The sequence below is a fragment of the Saimiri boliviensis genome, chromosome 5, assembly GCF_048565385.1.
Source record: "Saimiri boliviensis isolate mSaiBol1 chromosome 5, mSaiBol1.pri, whole genome shotgun sequence".
Classification (NCBI taxonomy): Eukaryota; Metazoa; Chordata; class Mammalia; order Primates; family Cebidae; genus Saimiri; species Saimiri boliviensis.
Genome location: NC_133453.1, coordinates 95,709,134 through 95,732,022, shown reverse-complemented (window position 1 = coordinate 95,732,022; position 22,889 = coordinate 95,709,134). Strand labels below are relative to the sequence as shown.

The 22,889-nt window shown below is 36.6% G+C and overlaps 1 protein-coding gene across 1 annotated transcript in view; it reads left to right on the top strand.

Annotated features, from left to right (window-relative positions):
• ARHGAP15 (Rho GTPase activating protein 15) overlaps positions 1-22,889 on the top strand; it is a 645,891-nt gene that overhangs the window by 83,725 nt on the left and 539,277 nt on the right. The window contains exons 4-5 of the mRNA XM_003921995.3: positions 6,069-6,130; positions 20,034-20,121. Of these exons, the coding sequence (XP_003922044.1) occupies positions 6,069-6,130; positions 20,034-20,121 (150 nt within the window). The remainder of the gene's footprint in view (positions 1-6,068; positions 6,131-20,033; positions 20,122-22,889) is intronic.

The following is a 22,889-nucleotide window of genomic DNA, read 5'->3' as shown; positions in this document are numbered from 1 at the left end:
AGACTGAAATTAGGTTATAACACAGAAATTGGATTACACTAATAAGTTGCCCAGACAGTAACCAGGAAGGCCATTCTCACTGAAGTCCAATGACAGGCAAAGAACGAGGAACATATTTACATCAAAGATACAAAGAAATAGAATTCAGTGAAGAAAAAGAAAGAAAAATGGTGGGCAGAAGGGAAGTGATACATGAGGGAGGGAGAGGTAAGCTATAGGAAAAGCCTCCAGAAGACTGAAGAAAGTTCTTAAGATACAAAGCGGGTGCCTTCGTCAGCCTGTTTCCCAAACAGAACCTGTATTTCTTGGTGGTGATCAAATGAAACACACTGATTGCAAGATGAAAGGTTCAGAAAGAAAGTCTTAGGGGGAGTTCTTAAACATCAAATAGCATTTTCAGAATGACATTTTGATGAGTTAGGGGTAAATAAATCAGAGACATGCAGATAAAATTTCCCTTAAAATACACAGAGGTTTCATATAATGGGGAAAAGCACTTGGCAAAACATAATATGTGCTTCTCCAAACCTAACATTTGAAAAATGGTTTAAGACATTCAGTGTAACCCCAAAGCTGGGCATGTTATCTCATCCTGAGTGACAGAAAGTAGGAGAGGGAGGCTATCCTTGAAAGCATTGCTCAACAAACATATCAAAGGGTATAAATAAATTGCAATGAGTAAACCATGCCTAACTTTGAAATCAAATTTCATGGTGAAATTAAACCTGCTCCTCAAAGACTTCTTTGAGAATTCCTGGTTACCTCTTTCTGGGCACCACTCATGTATGACCCAGAACCATTTTTCTTTGCTTTTCTTCTACTCTTCTTCACACACAAACATTGCATCCAACTTCAGGGATTTGGTTTACCACTTCTTAAAAATGTGCACACACAGTAAATGGTTATTTACATCAGATAAAAACATTATATTGAATCTCTAAAGGTATAGTATTCCATTCTTAAACTATATTTAAGGCAGTTCTAAATGTAAGACTTTTTATAATGTTTAAAAGCCATTGGTACTTTATATGATGTACAGATAAACTGGAGTTTTAAGGTACTTTTTTCTGCTTTTTATTCTGTTCTCAATGGATTATGTCCACTGTGAGTTCACAGATTAATGAACAAATCAAATATAGCATGAATGGCAGAGCCAGTATAAGAATAAGTGAATTTTGAGAAGAAAATGTAAGCAATGAGTTCCAAAAAGAAAGGGTGAAACCTAAAGACAATGGCAAGAAAACCAAAAACAATAGAAAAAAGAAAGATAAGGTAGGTAGTTCTATGGATAGTGGAGAAGTAAAAAAACGGTGGCAGGAAGGGGATTTAAGAAAGCAAGTGAAGCATCATTTGGGAGTAAAACAATGTAACCAAATGTGTCCTCATTCTGTGCTCTTTAATAGAAATCATTGAAACAGACAAGATTACCAGCAAAGTACTATGATCTATTAAAAGTGCAGAGAAAGTATAACAGCTGCCTCATTATTAAATAGGAAAATAATTAAATGCTAAATCCGCTTGATAATTATAGTGGCCCAGAGTTGTAGTTACAGAGGGATGATGCATAGTTCTTTTAGAGAGAGGTCGGTCAGTCACACAGAAGGTTTCATAGGGTGATGCTACTTTAAAGGGATCATCTCAGTTTAGAGCTGGGGCCCGTCTCAGCATTGTGGATCCAAAAAAAAAAAAAAATCCTATTTATCATTATTTTCAGTGTTTACCGAGATGATGATCCCTTGAGTCTATCTCACAGTACGTAATAGGGAATATTGTGATACTATTTAAGTTACCCACTTTCTACGTCAAAGGACCTAGGACACCAAATTAGGATTCAGATGGTTGCCAATGAACACGGAATCAGAACCAAGGGGAAGAGAACAATAACTTTAAATACATCAGCAGAGAAAGTGTTATGAGGCACAAAGGCCATGTGGTTCTGGTGTTAAAAGCCAAATCCTTCTCATCAAAATCTGGTAAAAGTCACAGATTAAGTTTATTTCCATTTATAAATAGAAACAATTATTTTAACAGAATCCTTTGGTGGAATGGTGTAGATGAAAACCTATTATTCACAATTGTATCTGAGAACAACATAAAGTCTTCTTATAAAAAAAAAAAAAAAAACCCTGTACTGTCTGTATGTACAGTTAACAGGCTCGTCTTTCTGCTGTGATTGTTACCATTAATCAAAGGCTGTCTTTTGCTCTTCTGTCTTGTCTGTCGCCTCCAACGTAGGTTGATAAACAGGTGCTATCTGGATATCCCACTGCCATTCATTCTTCTCATCTGTATCTCAGCACGGCTGTGTCTGCCGAGCACTTCCTCAATGCTTGCAGACTGGCTGGCATCCAATCTGAACAAATTGCTGATCTTTCCAGCCATTTAATGTTAAATAGGGCTTCTAAGGAATATTGGACAAATAGCTTAAGAAGCCAGATTTAGCATCCAAAGATTGGTTGACATTTCTTAAGTATACGTAGTTTAGGGACTGCTACTGCTTTAAGGAACTTCAATTTGGCCTAGAATTTGGCATGTAAAATCCTAAACTTAGACCTAGAGCTGTAAGTAATTTTGTAAATTACTGGAGACAAGACCATCTGAGCCCTAGATGACCAGCATGTTCAACTGTAATTTATAGATCATTGTCCCTTGAAACCATGGGATTAACATTGGGTAGAAATAATTAATTAGATTAATTAAATGATTAATTAGTAAGGTACCATTTATAAATCCACATGCAAAATGCATAACAATCTTTTGCTTGCCCTAATACTTCTTTCAGCACACTACGAGCCTCACAGAATAACCGATTTCTGGTGTCTGAAACATCGTGACGTATTTCAAACTGTGATGACAAGGAATAGTAAAGTAATTAATTCTACCTCATGGAAGCTTTACTTGCGAATATGAGACCTAAACAATACAGTGCTTTCATTGCAGAAACCATAATTGGAATTTTTGATCCATGCTAAAAGATGGCCTGAGTCTCTGAGATGACTTAAACGAGGCATGGTACCCAGTCCCTCAAAAAGGAGCAGGAATATCTTGAATATGAACTCACAGGAGTTTAAGACTCAAGAGGATTTAAACTGTCCTATTAATCTTTGCAGTTCTATTGTGAGCAGAGAAGCTGGCATTTAGAGGAAAGTAGTGTTACTAATTAAATATGTGTTGAAAAGAATGAATAAGTGTGCATCAAGTATTAAAAAGACAACGAAGGAAAATAAACACCTGATCTCGGAAGTGAGAATGTGTTCATGGTAGTAGGACATTGATATACTACATGCAGAAAAGTGCATGTAAACATTTAACGAATATGCATGGTGGTAGCAAGTGTAGTAGGTAATAGAACATAGCAGAAGGGTTATTAGCTTCTTCTAATGACCTGGAAGGCAGCCTGAACTTTGGAAAATAATACAAGAGAAGATAACTAACTTGCTGTTCCGTTCTTTCTAATTTTTCCTGGGACCCCTGTGTGGTCATTCCTGGAAAGTCTATTGCATTGATCCAAGACCATGGAGTTGGCTCAGTCATTCATGACAATGATGTCACATTTATTGAGGCTTTACTTGAGAAATCCAGCCCTTGGCCTCAATCTCAAGTATTCTGGGAAAGGTCCCACAGTGTCTGGGGAAATGTTACTTAGGTATTCAAGGAAAGAGAATTTTATGGTGTATACCTTAAACCTGTTTATGTTGATTTCTCCCTATAAGAGTATTAGCTTTTTCCTTTTATATTTCCCTTCTGTTTTGGAGACATTTTCATCAATAACTTATCTTTGTGGGTAACAACTGTCTACTGAGAAGTCTTTTGTGAATTTTGGGGAAAAATGGGGCAATATTATTAACTGAGAATGCATGCATCAATTTTTATGAGAGGTTGATAGGTTTTGTAGTTTTTTGGCAGATAAATCCAGGTTTGGGGTAATTTTTAATCAGAAGAAAACTGAAAATAATAACCATTTTCTATGATTACACAATAAAATTTCTCAGTATACATTCCTAAAGAAAGGGAACTCCTCTGTGGTGCTAATTGCTGCTGAAAAGATCTTTCTTCCAAACATTCATGGATACCAGTGATGCCCAGAATTAAGCACTAAATTTATTATATGGGTTTTACGAGGTAGACAAATAAAATTCCCTGGCGCCAAGAAAAAGGGACAGTATATATAGAATATAATGTGGAAAAAGCAAATGAATAGATGTATCCAAATACAAAAACCAAAAAGGCACCAGTGAGTACCATGGTTCTAAAAGTTATCCAAGAAACATTCCTTAGATGCTTTAGACTTGTGGAGAACACAGTGAAGTAAAAGAAACTTTCTGGATGTGGAGATAAGTAAAAAACACTTTGCTATGATTCTCATAAATCATCATTGTTATCTCTATCATTATTTATTTGGTCAAAAACGTATTCATCAAATGCATTTTAAAACTAAGTCCTGTGCTACGTATTAGGAGAAAACAATAAACAAGGGAGAAAAATTCTCACCTGTATCAGAGCAAGTCTTGTAAACAGACATTTAACCAGTGAGATTTTAGTGATTTGGAACAATTCCTTTACTTCTAAATATTTCTCCCTTTCGCTTGTAGCATTGCAGATAATTGTTTTGGCTTGCTCAGTTTCCTATTAAGACTGAAAAAAATTAAATATCCATTCATTCACTTATTTGTTCAAACAATTTTATTATTTTGACTATTGGTACCAGCAAAATATTCCGGAAGCTAGGAATCCCCATGTAAAAGTAGTCCTTTGCCTTCAATGGACTCATAGCACATTATTTGCCTGCAGGCACAGACAAATAAGCAGACATTTACAACATGATCTGATATGTGCTGTCACAGTAATAAGAGCAAACTGAAAATGGAGATTCAGGATGGTGCATGTAAAAGAGATGGCAGATAAGTCATGGAAAGATCCTCTAATAAAAAACATACACATTGAAATTTGGTTTTTTGCTTGTTTATTTTTTTGAGATGGCGTTCTTGCTGTACTGCCCAGGCTGGTCTCAAACTCCTAAGACCAAAAGATTCTCCTACCCCAACCTCCCAAGTAGTTGTGATTATAGTACTTGCCACTGTGCTGGGTTTTACTAATTGAATTTTGAAGTAGATTAAATATACTTAAGACTTTTAAGATGAAGACATGGTCACAGTGGAATACTTCAGCTGCGGGGAGAACATGTAGGGACACTGAGGGAGTGTGGTCCTCTGTTACTAGGCAGCTTAGGGAAAAGGGTGTGGGCAATTCACTGAGTGAAAGATGGAGCACAGGCTAATGCCTTGGGATGGGGTATGTGAGGCAGACAGAGGAGGGAAAAAATATGGTGCTAAGAAATTAAAATACCTAGCATAGACTTTGCAGGGAGTCAACAGGTCACAATTTGCATTGTGCATTTATTTTGCCCAAAACTCCACAAACACTTCTGCAGAGTTATAATGACATATTAAATTTTCTTTAAGAAACTTGCAGCTGTATTAGCAATGAAAACCAGTACAGTGCATGCAAATAGGCAAAGCAAACAATCCTACATCATGGAAGAAGACAATGAGATTATGATACTACAGGGTCTCTTGGTAATTGATCAAAACATATAAAGTGTTGCTATTTTAAATGCCCTTCCATGATTCAACTAGCTTATCTATCTGCTCCCATTGGAGTCTTCCTTTATCCTGGCTTCAGAAGGTACATGGGGAGGTTAGAAAGGAAGAACTTTTCTAAGGATACTTGGTAAAATAAAAGAAGGTATTCAATTTGTCTTTCTTTTACCATTTGTAATCAATTTTTTAAGCAAGTGACTTCAATGCCCAGAAAGAAAAGTCAATAAAGGTGTATCACTATCTAACAAATCATTCACATTCCTCTTCATAAATTGTCTTTCAGATATTTAACAGCTTGCAATGACTATGACTTTGCAGGCAGTTCCCATAAGCTATATATGCATTATTAATAAAGTTCTATGACTGAAAACGTCCATCATTGCAATGACTCTTGAAAAGCACAGGTTTACTCAAACCGACAATGCACAGTAGTTTGTCACAGTTCTAACATATGCATTCTTCTTGCAGATGGTTGAAAAAGAAGGTTATCTTCAAAAAGCTAAAATTGCAGATGGAGGAAAGAAACTAAGGTAATCAAATTCTTTAATTGATTCTTTTTTTTTTTTTTTTTTCTTTTTTTTTTTTATTGCATTTTAGGTTTTGGGGTACATGTGATGAACATGCAAGATTGTTGCATAGATACACACATGGCAGTGTGCTTTGCTGCCTTCCATCCCCTCACCTGTATCTGTCATTTCTCCCCATGCTATCTCTTCCCACCTCCCCACCCCCCGCCCCTCCCCCATTTCCCCCCAACAGACCCCAGTGTGTAGTGCTCCCCTCCCTGTGTCCATGTGTTCTCATTGTTCAACACCCGCCTATGAGCGAGAATATACGGTGTTTGATTTTCTGCTCTTGTGTCAGTTTGCTGAGAATGATGGTTTCCAGGTTCATCCATGTCCCTATAAAGGACGTGAACTCATCGTTTTTGATGGCTGCATAATATTCCATGTTGTATATGTACCACATTTTCCCTATCCAGTCTATCATCGTTGGGCATTTGGGTTGGTTCCAGGTCTTTGCTATTGTAAACAGTGCTGCAATGAACATTCGTCTTTAATTGATTCTTATATAACTATGCTGATTCCTCATATCCTCAACTTGTGCCACTGGTATTGTTTGGAAAGTGAGGCCCTATCGTATTAGACTAGAACAGTCTCCTCTGCTACCACTACGATCAATATTATTTTTAATGTAATTAACAGTTTTTAAAGAAAGCCACTACCTTCTATATTGTTGTACAGAACATATAAATGAGGTGCTTTTTGTCCTCCTTGAACTTGAACTCATAAAAAACTGAAAAGAAATAAGACAATTGTTCTTGATTTCCATGATGAAAGGATTAGGGGATGAGTGCATTCATCTGAAATATATAAAAGTCTCTGTACAATACCTTGCAAGAATAATTTCCTGAAGGATGGAGGATTTGAAACACTTTTGCAGCTCAAAATAGAAATTGATAAAATAAAATTAGCATCAATATACAAAGGTGAGAAAAATTTGAAAAGGACATAAGAACTCTTCAGACCACAACAACAAAAACCTTGAAGAAAAAAATAAGGCTGATAGGAGGGTAAAGAAGGATGATAATTGTGTTGTATAAATGGTATGTTTAGAAATAATCACTTCCATTTTTGAATTTTTGCTATTTCTTATATTGGTTCTGTTACACACTTAGCTTTGTGCTGGGGGATATGCAGGCTACCAAATTTGTAGAAAATGTTCAAATTGAGAGACAAGGCATTTACTCATAAATGTGTTACTAACAATTAAAATTATATAGGATAAATGTACTAATTAGCTACACAATGGGACACCTGTTGGTTGTATAATATAATTCATTACTAGAATGACACTCTGGTCAACACTAGAGAGTAAAATCTGCTTTTGTTTGATGGCTATAATGAATTTTATACATTTTTTTAAACAAAGTAAAATTTGGGGGGAATCATCCATAATTTCACTACTTAAGACAGCTTTTTTTGGTTGTAACTAACAAGCTCTATTTTTTCTCCACATGTGTCTTATTCTGGGATAGCGAACAGGGCCTTAAATCTTTACCTGGACTATTTCTCTGCAGCGGTCCTTCAGCCACCCTCCCTTGAAGGGCTCAGGAGAGAGATGCACAGGAGACAAGACCAAATGCAAGGTTGCTTTAAGAGACTTGGCTTGTCCCTGCCCCAGTAGTGAATCTGACTTAGAAAGTCCTCTGGTTCTGAAGGAACCACAGGAGGAAGTCTTTGAGCAGCCCAGCCTGAGTGTTCTCCTTTCCCCTAGACCTTATCATGCCCTTATCAACTCAGTAAGGGGTGTGTGTGAAGGGTACAATGTTGCCTCTCATCAAGATGAGTAAGTCATGACCCTTTCTTCCCTCATCAGCCATGTGGAATAAAGAGTTTCTCTTTATTATCTAAGTTAGCCAGTTCAGCTCTTTACTAGAGCTTGGTAGGAAAATGGAGGTGGCAGTATTGGTCAGTTCCACCCTCCAGCCTCCTGCAAGGAAGTGGGAGAGATCCTAAAAGAAAGAATTTCAAGAAAGCAGAAGGAGGTTCTACTATGTGGTTTTGTAAGGTATCTTTGCCCATAACCTCTCCATAAACCAAATTTATGACATCTGGAAGGCAGTGTCAAGAGGAATCAAGGAAGATCAGGGTCTTTCCCCCAGCCAACTCGCATGAATATGTTTTGAGGTAGTTTTGATTGGTCTGTATACCATTGTGTTTTTCTTTTATTTGCTGTTACTTTCCAATTTGTGTATAATCTCCATGTTATAGTTAAATCCATATAAACGTTTGTACTCTGTTTATTATTTCACTTTGCGTGCTATTACACATTCTTTCAGCCTTTTCCACTTAAAGTTATATGCTTTATTTTTCCTTTTGTTGTTGTTGTTGCTGTTGTTGTTACCCCAGGTACACATAATTGAGTTGATTATATCCTTCAATTTGTGGCCTTGTGTTATCATCATTCTGGGCAAGATCCCTAGCTGGTTTTATTTTATTTTATTTTATTTTAGTCTCCAATCCTTACTTCAATTCATTCATTCACCCTGTAGACATTCATTTTAATGTATTTAATGTGTGTTTATCAAACTCATTCTCCACATATGTCTATATTTAGCTATATATGTGGCATTCAGAAAATAGTGTATAGTTGTGTATGTGTGAATGTATTCTATATAGCATAAACATTTTTGTATTATAAAGCTTATTATGTTTCTTATTACTTTCATTCAATGTTAGCTCTTGGGCAGCTATCTATAGTGCTATCCAGACATGCATCTCTTAATGATGGGGATGCCTCTTAAGAGATGCATCCTTAGGTGATTTAATCATCATGTGAGCATTACAGAATGTACTTACACAAACCTAGATGGTATATGATATAGCCGATTGCTCCTAGGCTACAAACATTTACAGCATGTTATTGTGCTGAATACTGTAGGCAATTGTAACATAATGTTATTTGTGTATCTAAACATACCTAAACATGGAAAAGTTAATGCATTGCACTTGATGTTATGAAGAATATCATGTTACTAGGCAATAGAAATTTATCAGCTTCATTATAATCTCATAGAACTACCATCTATATGTTGTCCATTGTTGATTAAAACGTTTTTATGCAGTGCATGAGTGTCTTTAAATCTAGTTCATTGATGTCCACTTTGCCATTGTTTATGTATAGTCATGTGGCATATGGTGGCATTTTGATTGGTGATGGACACCATATATAGCTGTGGTCCCATAAGATTATAAAACTGACGTTTACTGTACCTTCTCTATGGTTAGATAAGTTTACATACACAAATACTTGCCACTGTGTTACAATTGCCTACAGTATTCAGTACAGTCACATGTTATACAGCAGGAGTCCCCAAACTACGGCCCGCGGGCTGCATGCAGCCCCCTGTGGCCATTTATCCGGCCCCCCGCCACACTTCAGGAAGGGGCACCTCTTTCATTGGTGGTCAGTGAGAGAAGCACAGTATGTGGCGGCCCTCCAACGGTCTGAGGGACAGTGAACTGGCCCCCTGTGTAAAAAGTTTGGGGACGCCTGTGATACAGGTTTGTAGCCTAGAAACAATAGGCTATGACGCAGCCTACTGTGTGGTAGGCTACACCACTTAGATTTGTTTAAGTACACTCTGTGATGTTGGCACAGTGATGTAATCACCTAACGACATACTTCTCAGAATGTATCCTTATCATTAAGTGAAGCATGACTGTATATGAATTTTTACTCACCCGGTCTCCCAGCTGTGAACACCTAAGTTGCCTCTAACTCCTTTCATTCCAAAAAACATTTCTATAAATCACACATATATGTTTCCTTTGAAACTGTTAGAAATTTTTTCAGGGGAATATTTCTAGGAATACAGGATTGCTCAGTGGTTAGTCACACACATTTGTAAATCTATGGATTACCGTTGCCACACTTTCTCTTGAATTAGTGCACCAATTAATACCAGTTCAATGTGCAATATAAAAGGCATTCTATTTCCACAATTTTATCAGCACATAGCATTATCCAATGTAATTATCCATAGAACATTACTTTAATATCGCTTTTACTTGTATTTCGTTGCTAGGTATTGAAGTTGAGCATCACTTTATCTGTTTAGAGCCATTCAGATTCCATTCTTAAACGTTGACTATTTTCTATTAAGTTTCCTGCTTTTTTTCAATGATTTGAGGAAACTTATATATAATGCTTTGTCGATTTTACATGTCTTACATATCCCCTCCAAGTTTATGGGGTTTTTGTTTTTATTGTAAGTACTTTACAAATTGAACATTGTGTATGTAATCACCATGTTTAAAAGTATGATATCCCGTTATGTTGATGGGCATAATATGTCAAATCATCCTTATCTCTCTATTTTTTTTTTAAATTATTATACTTTAGGTTCTGGGGTACATGTGCAGAAGGTGCAGGTTTGTTACATAGGTATACACAGGCCATGGTGGTTTGCTGCAGCCATCAACCCATCATCTACATTATGTATTTCTCCTAATGCTTACCCTCTTGTAGCCCCCCCCCCACCCCCTAACAGGTCCCAGTGTATGATATTTCCCTCCCTGTGTCCATGTGTTCTCATTGTTCAACTCCCACTCATGAGTGAGAATATGCACTGTTTGATTTTCTGTTCTTGTGTTAGTTTGCTGAGAATGATGGTTTCCAGCTTCATCCATGTCCCTGCAAAAGACATAAACTCATCGTTTATTGGGACTGCATAGTATTCCATGGTGTATATGTGCCACCTTTTCTTTATCCAGTCTATCATTGATGGGCATTTGCATTTGGGTTGGTTCCAAGTCTTTGCTATTGTAAACAGTGCTTCAATAAATATACATATGCATGTGTCTTTATAGGAGAATGATTTATAATCCCTTGGGTGTATATGCAGTAATGCAGTTGCTGGGCCAAATGATATTTCTAGTTCTAGATCCTTGAAGAATCGCCACAATGTCTTCCACAATGGTTGAACTAATCTACGCTCCCACCAACAGTGTAAAAGCATTCCTATTCCTCCACATCCTCTCCAGCAGCTATTGTTTCCTGACTTTTTAATGATCACCATTCTAAGTGGTTTGAGATGGCATCTCACTGAGGGTTTGATTTGCATTTCTCTAATGACCAGTGATGATAAGCTTACCTCTTTTTATATTTTTGATGTTTGAGTCTGGTTTTATATTAAAAGTTATCATTGCAATAATTCTCCTATTGCTTGTCAATTTTTCTTTTATGTATTCTGTTTTTGTTTGTTTTTTCAGACAGGGTCTCATTCTGTCACCCAGGCTGGAGTGCAGTGGTGCCATCTCAGCTCACTGCAGCCTCCTCTGACCCCACCATTCCACCCACCTTATGTGGGGCTAAATGAGTAGCTGGGACCACAAGTACACACCACCACGTCCAGCATTTTTTTTTTTTTTTTTTTTTGGTAGATACGTGGGTCTTGGCATATTGCTTAAGCTGTTCTGGAACTTCTGGGTTCAAGAGATCCACTCACCTTGGCCTCCCAAACTGTTGGAATTACAGCCTTCTTTTATATTAAACCTGGATTACTTGATCAAATCACAAGACCATTTTTAATCAGTCTTAGTATGCATTCCCATATTGCTTACCCAAGGAATCTGTATGCTTTTATCACTAGCAACAAAAATGGTCAGTTTAGTCATAATCTTGAAAAATTGTGTTTTTATCCCATTGATAACTTTAGTAACTAATAAATAGCATAATGTACTATAATTTATACTTCTTATGTAAAATTTCTTTTGATAGCCTTTGTTTCATTTATCAAGGATCTTTATATCTTTTATAAATTTTAATGAATTAATAAGCAATATTAATAGATGCTTACTCTGTCAAGCACTTGGCTGAATTCTTTATCAGTAATACTTAAATGATACTACAATATAGACTCTATTATTACTTCCTATTGTATAAATGGAGAAACTCAGTCATCAATATTAACCTCTTATTTCTCCCAAATCTTACTTAATGTATAGTTAGTATCAGAGAATTTAGCTTTGTCCTCTGCTTGAAACACGTCTGCTTTATCTCTCCTGCCTTTAAGCTATTTGAGACTACAGAGCAAAAATGGTCCTTTTATTTTATGACATCAACAGTTCCAGGGACTTCAATTGTCACTTAATAAGTATTATTTCATTAATTTCTATCAGGGTTTCTACTTATAAATCCATAATAGATCATCATGCCTTGTAATTTCTTCTTATTTTTCTTCTTTCTTTTCCTTTTTATTTGTCTTCATTTGTCTCTTCAATGTAATGTCTCTTTCTCTCAAAGAAAATTTAACTTACCTCTGAATATGAGCAGAAGATGGTAAAAGGAAAGATAACTTATTGGCTATATTTGACATTCATAAGAGGCCATGCATTTAGCCTTATTTTGAAATGAGGTTATACACATTTCCCCAGAGATATACTGACAGTCTTGAAAGCAGAATAGATTCAGCATTCACTTTAATGTTTAATTGTGAACACTGAAAATATGCCTCAGCTTTTCTGATGAAGCATAGAAATTTCTTCATTTTGGGAATTCTGTCCTCAAACTTATAAGTAACCCTGGCTTCTCTGAAACTCTATGACAGCTTAGTAAAAAGTTATTTTCAATGCTTACATTTACAAAAGGCACCTGACAGTATGTTTATGAAATTTCAGCACCTCAAACTTGCTTCTCCCTCGGCACCTAGATCTTCTTGTCATCAGCTCCTGTGTGGCTCTGCACATCTTACCGCAACATACAGTCACATTCTGCTCTCTTTAGATGGGCATAGAAAGATATAGTTGGGGGTGAAAATATATGTCCAGAAGACAACTATGAAAAGAAATGCAGAAAAAAGATTGTGCAGTGGTTATGTCTACTAGTGCCTGCTTTCATCCTAGGGCCCACAGCTACTAGGCTGTCTGTTGGGTTTTTGTTTGTTTGTTTTAACAATTGTTACTCGAAATGGATTTTCTTTAGAATCTGAGACTAAGGTGTGTTCCTAATGTGATCATATTCTTTCTTTAGTACTTCCTGCTCTGTATCAAAATACATTGTTCCAGGCTGAATCTGTCTTTTTCATTTCCTTGCAAGACTGACAGAGATGGGTGTTTTTACACCTCAGTGTCTTTTTGACCCACTTTTTAGCAGGCATAAATTACAAGATGCTTAGAATTTAAGACAGAAGAAGTAAGTTTCTAGACCAACCAGTTTGAGAATGAGTCTGTGCATTTAACAATGTCTAAGTGATTTTGTGATAAATCAGTCAGGGACACTAGAATAAATCACTTTTACTCCCATCACTGGTGTGGAATCAAGTCAAATCCAGCATGACCAAGTTAGGTAACAAAGGCAGATGGCCCAAATAAGAGAAGCTGACATTTGTCAAGGAAACTCACATATATTTTCTTCTGATTTTTGGTTTGTCGCTCTGTCGTTACCTAAAGAAGGCAAAGGAAAGGTAAAGGTAGGATATAAAGCTTTGGTGTTTAGAGCAAATGAATGCATTAAACCAGAGTTTAAGCTAACAGATTCTTATAATGGTAATGAGTATTTTAAGAGTCGTTTTTCATCAAGCATTTTCCAGATAAGCTATTACAATCAATGTTGCCGTTATTATGTGCTGCCATCCGGTGTCCATTTTGTAGAATGCCAAGCTGATGGCTTTGTTGCGTTTTGGTTTTGTTTTGGGGGTGTTTTGTTGTTGTTTGGGCTTTCTTTTTGTTTCTGTACTTTTGTTTGCCTGTTTGTTTGCATTTTCTAACTTCACAATTCAGGATTTGTTTTTAGGAAAGTTTTATGAAGTGTTTCACATAGATAAAAGGTCCCACCAATTGCATAAATGGTATATAAATGCCCTTATAAAAATGTAGTTCTACCTACTTCCCAATTGTAGTTAGCACCCCATTTCCCTTAGATGTGACTTGTTTTGTATGTCAAAAGATATAATAAAATAAATACCTGCATTTCTTTTTTGTTGTTTTGTTTTGAGACTGAGTCTCACTCTGTCACCCAAGCTGGAGTGCAGTGGCATGATCTTGGCTCACTGCAACCTTCGCCTCTGGCGTTCAATGGATTCTTCTGCCTCAGACTCCCGAGTAACTGGGATTACAGCTGCCTGCCACCACATCCATCTAATTTTGTATTTTTAGCAGATGTAGGGTTTTGCCATGTAGACCAAGCTGGTCTCAAACTCCTGACCTCAAGTGATTCACCTGCCTTGGCCTCCCAAAGTGCTGGGATTATAGGCATGAGCCACTGCACCTGGGCCAACACCCGCATTTCTTGCCCCAAGATTTGTCTCCTGCATGGAATCACTAGGTTCGAACCCTTACCTAATTGTCACCTGTAAATCCCTGTGGAAATGGGTGGCTGTTTCCCTTACTCATGGCACTTTGAACTGACTTACTAAAGTTGGATATTTCCTGAGCTGTGTCTTAATTACCCCTTTAGTCTATGCAACACCTTGGTTTTTGTCTCTCTTTGGAAAAAAAGTAGAAAACTAAGCTCACAACGTTATGATGAAATGTGGAGGCGCTGATTGGTCAATGCGTGAATTTCCCTCCTGACCATCATGGTAGGGATGGAAGACAGGGATAAAAGGTTTGCAGTTCAGCATTGTGGGACAACACAGGTCAGGCTAAGACGTGGCTTTGCTCCAAAGAGAAAGAGGTTCTAGTACTTCCATGACAACTGTTCCTTATCTCCCCCCCTTAGCTCCTCTCATGAAGCTCTGAACAGGCATAATCAGAGTGACTACCGAGAGAGCTGCATGCCACCTGCTTAGAGACCATGGAGACACTGGAGTGAGCAGGGGCCTGAATCCCATCTTTATGGCTTGTTTGCCCTTGGTTAGGTTGCAGCCTCACTGGGCTTCAGTTTTCTCTTCTGTAATATGGGGGTATCCTAAAACTCATTCAGAAGACTTGGTTTCCATATTTGTTTTCCATCTTCTTAGAGGTAAAATGTTTGAGGTGTTTCTTGTATTTCCATCTCTATGCAGCCCGTAGAATTATGTTTGGTAGGTGGCAAATGTTTAATGGACACTCGCGATCGGCTTAGTAATTAAATTGCATGATGCGTATAAAATGCCAGGTGGCATACCTGGAACAGAGCAGAAGCCAGTGCAAGCTGAGAGTGGGAAGCCCGCTGAAGAAAGCTCAGGTATTGGCTACTAGAAGTATAAGTTAGGAAAAAATATCCTAAATCAGAAGTGTTCAATAGTTAAGAAAAAATAATGCTATGAATACCATATTAAAGCACTAGGAAACTAAGGAACAGAGAAAGTAAATGAAATCTTTTGGCCCTTGTTAGTGAAGAACAGTGAACACAGAACAGAAAATCCCAGAAGTATGGTTCTCCTGAAATTTGAAAGTCCATATATTCTTTTACTCAAAAAATATGTAATAATCGCCTACTAAATGTCAGATAGTATGCCCAATAGTGGAAATGTTCTAAGAAGATAGAGGTGGTTTCTACCTCTTTGTGGGAGTTTGGACCATAGAGAGACTTTCTAGTGCAAAAACTGCTTTATCCTAGAAAATAGTCTCTTTGCAAAGTTTCATGAGAAACTGCTGTAGTCACCTATCCTGGCTAAGGCCTTTAAGCTTGTAGGTGTTACTCACTTCCTGCAATGTATTGGATAAGAGTCATATATAGTGATTTGGTTGCATATGTTAGTATCAAATCCTTAAGTCAAGGCAAAACCTTGTCAAGTGGCCCTTTGCACACTCCAGAGCTGGCAATGCTTTACAAGAGAGTCACCATGTTAGAGGATTGGGTGAAGAAGCTCTTCCACTGATACGCTGAGAACTCTGAGCAACACAGTGGGTCAGACATGTCAGAAGGGGAAATAGACTGGACAGATATTATAAAGATAATGGTCAAGTTTCTAGAGTACTTTGATCAGAGAGGAAGATTCAGACCGAAGTCATAGCGAAATGTTGTTCTCATTAAGTGAAGCCTCAGCTACTCCTAGACCACAGGTTTCTGACTCCCTTCCTGGTTTTATGTTCCCTACTGAGTGCAGATGAGTCTGCTAATACAGACCAGAATAATCCCTGGCAGAAAAAAGACAGAGATGTCATGCAGTTAGAAACACATACCTCTTTCTGGCTTCTTTTTTTTTTTTTGTCACCCAGGCTGGAGTGCAATTACACGGTTTCAGCTCACTGCAACCTCCACCTCCTGAGCAGCTGGGATTACAGACACCCACCACCATGCCCGGCTAACTTTTGTATTTTTAGTAGAGACGGGGTTTCACCATGTTGGCCAGGCTGGTCTTGAACTGCTGACCTTGTGATCCGCCCACCTCAGCCTCCCAAAGTGTTGGGATTACAGACTGAGCCACCACGCCCAGCCCGTTTCTGGCTTCTAATGAGGAACTGAACAGTATATCATCTTATTCCTTTGAATCAGCACAACTTCTAGGGGAAGAGAGGTTGGAAGTGTTGGGGCTTTGCCCAGTCTTTCTAATAAGGATCAGGTAAAGTAGTTAATAACAGAGCCTGGATAGCTGATAATCTTATCTCACACTATCCCCACTAGCTTTTATAATTTGAAGATTTCAAACAAAATTACGTTGAAATCTGACCTTGACAATATCCTTATCTAAGGTAGTACTGCTTAATCCTTTAAAAAAGACAGTATTAAATAAATAATTCTTCGGCCATTGTTGTAAAGTCGTATTGTAGTTAAGGCAGGCTTTACCGGCATGCATCCAGAGCCCCATGCTCTGAAGGCCCTGCCCTCTATTTAATGCTAGATTGTTACTGTCTTAAACCTCTTCATAATTTTTGGACACGGAATGCTGCATTTTCATCCTGCACTGGGCCTTGCAAGTCCTGTACCCAGATCCGTTTTTCATTGGCAGATTAGTGTAAACTCATGTCTTTCAATTATTCAAAATATATATATTGAGCCCCTAAAAAAATAAAATGTTTGGATTAAAAAAACTAGACAGCATAAAGTAATGAACAGATTATAGGTTTTGAAGTCAGATAAACTGGGTTTGATTTAAACCTAAGTGTAAGGCCTTAAGTTACCCTTTGAGCCTCATTTTTCATATTAGTAAATAGAGACACTAGTACTTTCATCATTTTTTTGTGTATGAAGCTAAGCATAAACTAGATGATCAGATTTATGCTAGGTATTCTAAATAATTTATGCTAATTATTTTAAAAGAAATCATGGGGAAAATTGAGATGAAAGAGGACATCTAAAAGGTCGTCAGCAGCATTATTATTATTCGTTTTGAAATGAAATTATTTTCAAACAATAACACTCAACCCATGGAAGAGCTTTCACTTTTATCCAGAGAACATAAAGACAGTGTTTATAGTTTATAAATTGAAAACGAAGTAGCACCGTACATAAGGCGTCAAAGCAAGTCATGTGCTAAGGTTTCAAGAGCTGCAGTTCTTACCTTCTTCAGTTTGTTCACCCAATTCACCTAACAGGGACACAGTTCACAGCAGTTTAAAGTCCTAATTAAAAAAAAAAATGAGCTAATTGCATGTCATGCAATTTCAGTTCTAACCAGTTCCACTTCCAAGTTTAAGGATGGGGATAGTTTTGACAGCAAGTTCTGTAAGTGACCAATGTCTGAAACAGATTCAGATCAGAACAAATTATCCAGAACTTAGTATAGATAGGTCGCAAATAAGGTATAGTCTCTTCTTGTCAGAAGATGAAAAATAAAGTGGGAAATATAATAGTCAGGTTAAATATGGAGTCTTCATGTGTGAGAGTGTTCTATACTTTCTGATTACATATGTTCAAAATAAGGGTGGTATTATAAGATACCCAGACTAGACTTCTAATAATGTTTCTCTCTTTCCTGTTTGGGGCCACCTGTTGTTATGACCTGCATGAAGAGAAGGCTATTGCTTCTTCAGTTCACCCCGTTGCTCCTGGTACCTAAAAGGAGAAATGGGCAAAAGCAGAAGAAAATGCCTGTGTAGGTTTCTTTCTGGGTTTTGTTATTTCATCTTTTCATCATTTAATTGAAAAATTGAGACTCTTCATTTAAACACAAGTGGGTCCAAGAACACAGTGTTTGTATTTGGATGTTGAAAAATAGACATTATGTTTCTTGTGTGTCTGCTTATTCTGTTCCTTTTAACACAATGGTGTATCATTAAGAAAGTTCCAGGCATATAAGAGCAATCTAATTCTTTTTATAAATACTAACCTTACTGAATCAAAGCTGTCCTTTCAATCAAGCTCTTAGTTTCTCAAAGGCAAGTGGAAATAAATTACACAAAGATCTTTGATAGTTATTTTAAAAATATTATGGTGTGGTTTTCTATTGACCTGAATAAAGTCTTTCCATAAACTTAAAAAAAAAAAAAAGTCAGTTTCGTTAAATGAATTCAACTATTTTGAAGTGAATGTCAAGGCACAGCAAACTGCAGCAATAGGCTCTAATGGGTAGAAACTTAAGTACATAAATCTCTTCAATGTCTTTACTATCTACAAAAGAGTACTTTCATGCCATGAACATATCCATGTTCTAACTATAGAAGCAATACACCCTCAATGCAAAAAAAAAAAAAAAAAAAAAAAAAAAAAAGGTAAACACCAGCAAATACAAAGAAGACTCAAAAGCCATGATTTTACCACTCGATTTAACTATTGTCATACGAAGACTTTTTCCAGGCCCAAATTCAGTCACTGACTCAATACATATGCATTTTGTGTCTATTCTGTACAAAGCACCATGCTAGGCATTGGGCATACCTTTGTAAAGATGAAGTGATTTCTACCATCTTGGGGCTCATTTCTTAATGGAGAATAGAAGAGAAATTTATGAAAAATATTTTTAAAATGTATCATAAGTGATATAAGAAGAGGTCATGGAAGGCACATATAACAAAGCAATATTTTGACTTCTAATTAATGAAATTAATAAACAGAAGGGTCTGGGATGGGCGAAGAAAGTCCTAGGTAAATAGCACAGCACAGTTATAAGCTACATGTATTATGGTCTGCATTAAAACCTTCCCACATTAGTATTCTTCTATAGCATAGGGTTCATTATTCCACTATATGGATCTATTATATGCAATTTATTTAACCAATCATCTTTTTTTACATTTTATGTATGGGAATTAACAAGTAATAATGCAGTTAACTTCTATGGACAAAGACTCAGCAACTTGTGAGACTATTTCTGTGACATAAATTTAAATTCATAGGAATGGACATGTTTAGCCGAAAGATATACACATTTTTAGGGATTTTTTAAAAAGCACATTGTCAAATTGCACTCCAGAAAGGAAGCAACAGTCTGAACTCCCACCAATAGTGTCTGAGAGAATCTATTTCCTGCACCCTGATTATTCCTAGATGTTCTCAGATGTTATTTCTTTTATTCCTTCATAATTTGAGGTTCAAAGAGGGAAAAAGCATGTCACTATTTTTATTTGTATCTCTTCGATTTCTGTAAGATTCAACATTATGAAAATATTTTGAATTAAGCAATGACACATGAGGTGGGTTAGTTTTTAAGACTGAAATACACTAAACCAATGAAGAGAAGAAACAATGAAGGAAGGAATGGGTTCTGATTCCTATTTTTACTTTGCTATTTTTGGTTTGCTGTAGAAACATAAACTTTTTATGGGAAGGATGCACATGGATACACAAAAAATGGATTTCGGGTGGTTGAAAAAGATTTTAGGAGGAACTATAAATTGAGAAACTCTTACTATAAATGCTATGCTTTTAAATAATTGCAGAATGTGTTTATTATTACCCAAATTCCATACCACCTATAGATTTTAATAAAGAGGAGACTTTTAGGAAGACTGTTAAAAATAAAGATGGTCTCTACTCATTCCAAATGTTGCTCATATTGTATCTATAAATGATTTCTTCAACTGATAATGCTTTTTTTCCTTTTTTTTTTTTTTTTTTCCTAAGGAAAAACTGGTCTACTTCCTGGGTTGTTCTTTCTAGTCAAAAAATTGAGTTTTACAAAGAATCCAAGCAACAGGCTCTGTCCAATATGGTAAGTAATTCTCTATTTCTATTGTTAAACATCTTTTCAGAAATATTGTAGAATTAAAAGTTTGGTTTTATTAGAAATCACACTAAAACCTCCAAGCTACCAACATCTGAAAACAGATGGTGAAAATGACTCAATAAACTTTTAATCAGATGAAGGGAAAATAGAAGTTAGTGTCTGTTTTATTAAGTGGTGCATTTGGAGAATAATCACAAAATGATATGTATGGTGAACAGCTATGAAGTAATGCGAAGGTAACACTTTAAATTAAGGTGCCATTTATAAATGCCTTATTCTTATGTATGAAATGATCACTAAGTGCAGCTACTTGCTCAAATAATGTATTATAAAGTATGTTATAAAATACATTAGTAATAAATGCTTAACGGATGATACTATGGGAAGCTATTTTAAAGAATATTATAAGATGTAAATCGTATTAAACCATGTATGTGCATCTTTAATACATGAATTTAAGTTGTTATCTAGCATGCTATAAAGTGCTTCAGACATTAATAAATAATAATAAACTGTTTATAAATGGCGCCTTAATATAGGGTATTACCAATGAGGAAACACTCTAAATTAGACAAGCGATTTTTTTAATCTTAGTCTGTGACGTTCACTATATCCAGCTAACCTTTTCGAATATTTCTATGACTCCATCTAATGGAGCTAATACAATTTCTGTATCGTGTAGTTATTACAAAGTGGAATTTGTAGTGTTTCTTCCTTGTACCTGGAGGAGGCCCTCACATATGCCTGCAAAGATTTGACAGTGATAGTAAGTAAGAGCAATTCAGAGCCAGTTACTGGCGCAATTCAAGCTCAAGCCCCTGCTGCCCAAATACAAGAGCTGCCACAAGACGTAGGAGACAGTGGGCAGGCAACATATCTGACAGCCTCCTGATTAGGAAGGACTCCGGGCAGGAACTAACCTGCCACAGCCCATCCGCCTGATGGATGACAAGGAAAGGGGTTGCCTGGCAGGAGTTACCCACAATGAACTAATTTATATTTGGCAGGTAATAAAACCATGGGAAGTTCTTTGCTCTTCAGCCACTGGTTGTGTTTGCTATGTAATCCTCTTTAAATGGAAAATAGAAAACCATTTGCTATGAGATTGTTTTTAAAAGAAGATTTTAGTCAGAACAAAAGGTAGTATTTGGCTTGCTTCTGATAACTGCAGTGGCCTTTATCCCCAAGTGGCTTGCTGATTTTGGAGTCTCAGTGCTGTCCGATCTGTAAACTAATTATGAACAAATTAAAAGTATTTCTCAGTCCTTTGTCTTTTTAATTTAAACTGCCTCAGAAATTTGTTTTAGGATTTTATTTTGTTTTTATTTTTGGGTACAGTAAAGTTGAGATCATCTTTTTCAGGAAAATGAAGTACCGCTAAAGGCCAGGCACAAAACAACTTGCATCCACTTGTAGGTCCTTTGTCTTCCCTTTGAATGAGCTCTTAGGGGGAAGTCAGGAGGGGAGGAAAGTCTCTGGCCTGCTGAGTTTGGCTGCTGAAAAGATGATCTTCCCCTGCTAAGTGAGAAGAATTCCATCAGGAGAAGCGTTTATTCTAATATGTGGGATAATGGGAGAGATAAGAGTCCATATTTTAAAGCATTTGGTTTATTTTTATTTTATTATTTTAATTTCTTCATACCAGGAGATAAAATTATCAGCTGTTAAATATTATACAGGTGAAAGAAAACTCCCGTTTTGATTGCAGGCAAACCTTGCAAGTGACCTCACTAATTGCATGCCTCTCGTTCAACCTTCAGAACTGTTGTAAATTGACAATAGACTTGACTTGTAGGAGAAATTTGTTAACATTTTTTTGGCAGTCCTTATTTATTACTTCTGGCTCCGTTTATAATGCTCATGTGGTTTCTCCCAGGGCCTCAATGTCTTTAAACTCAATTCAGGGCAGGAACTAACTGTGTTTTGTGGTAATGGGTAAGAGAATCACAGATTCATGTTTGTGCTGCATGAATTGTCTTGCTAGTCAACTGCTTGGATCCATTTCTAACCAAATATTAAAGGCCTAGTGGGATAGCCCACAGTTACCAGTTCCAGTCTGGGAGAAGCGACACGATGATTGCCAGGCGTTGATTAAAGATGCTGTGGTTTTATTCTGAAAGCGATTTATGCTCGAGTTTCTGAATTTCGCTTGTACCCACTTAGACTTGTTCTGGTGTTGTTCATCGTGCTTCTTGGAAAAAAGTCTGCCCTTTCCTCCTAGGGGTCATTGCAAGCTGCCCGAGTGAGTGCAGAATGAGATGTAAAAGAATAAATGTGATTTAAAAGAATAAATATAAAGAATAAATTAATCTTTATACAAATGATCTTTAAGTGTTAAGGCAGTGGTGAGACAAGGCAACAAAAACAGCCAGAGCAGTTTTGAAGTTGGACCCTAAAACTTTTGAAGGGGATGTAATTCTGATTTTACCACTTAGTAGCTGATAACATTACTCACTTCTTTGAGTTTCAGAATCCTTACCTGTGAAATGAGCATAGAGATCCCTGCCAACACAATTAGTAACGAATAAAATTAATTAGTAAAAACCAATACATAATAACCAAAAAATAATATTGTGATTTATTATATCATACTCTATTAAATACAGAAATATAGTATATTCTATAGTACACAATACAGAGAATAATTATATTATTACATTATATTAGTTTTGCACTTGACCTGATTCATTTAAAGAAGAGAGAATATACTAATTCAAGAAACTCCATCATGCATGACCTCCAAAAGAAGCAGC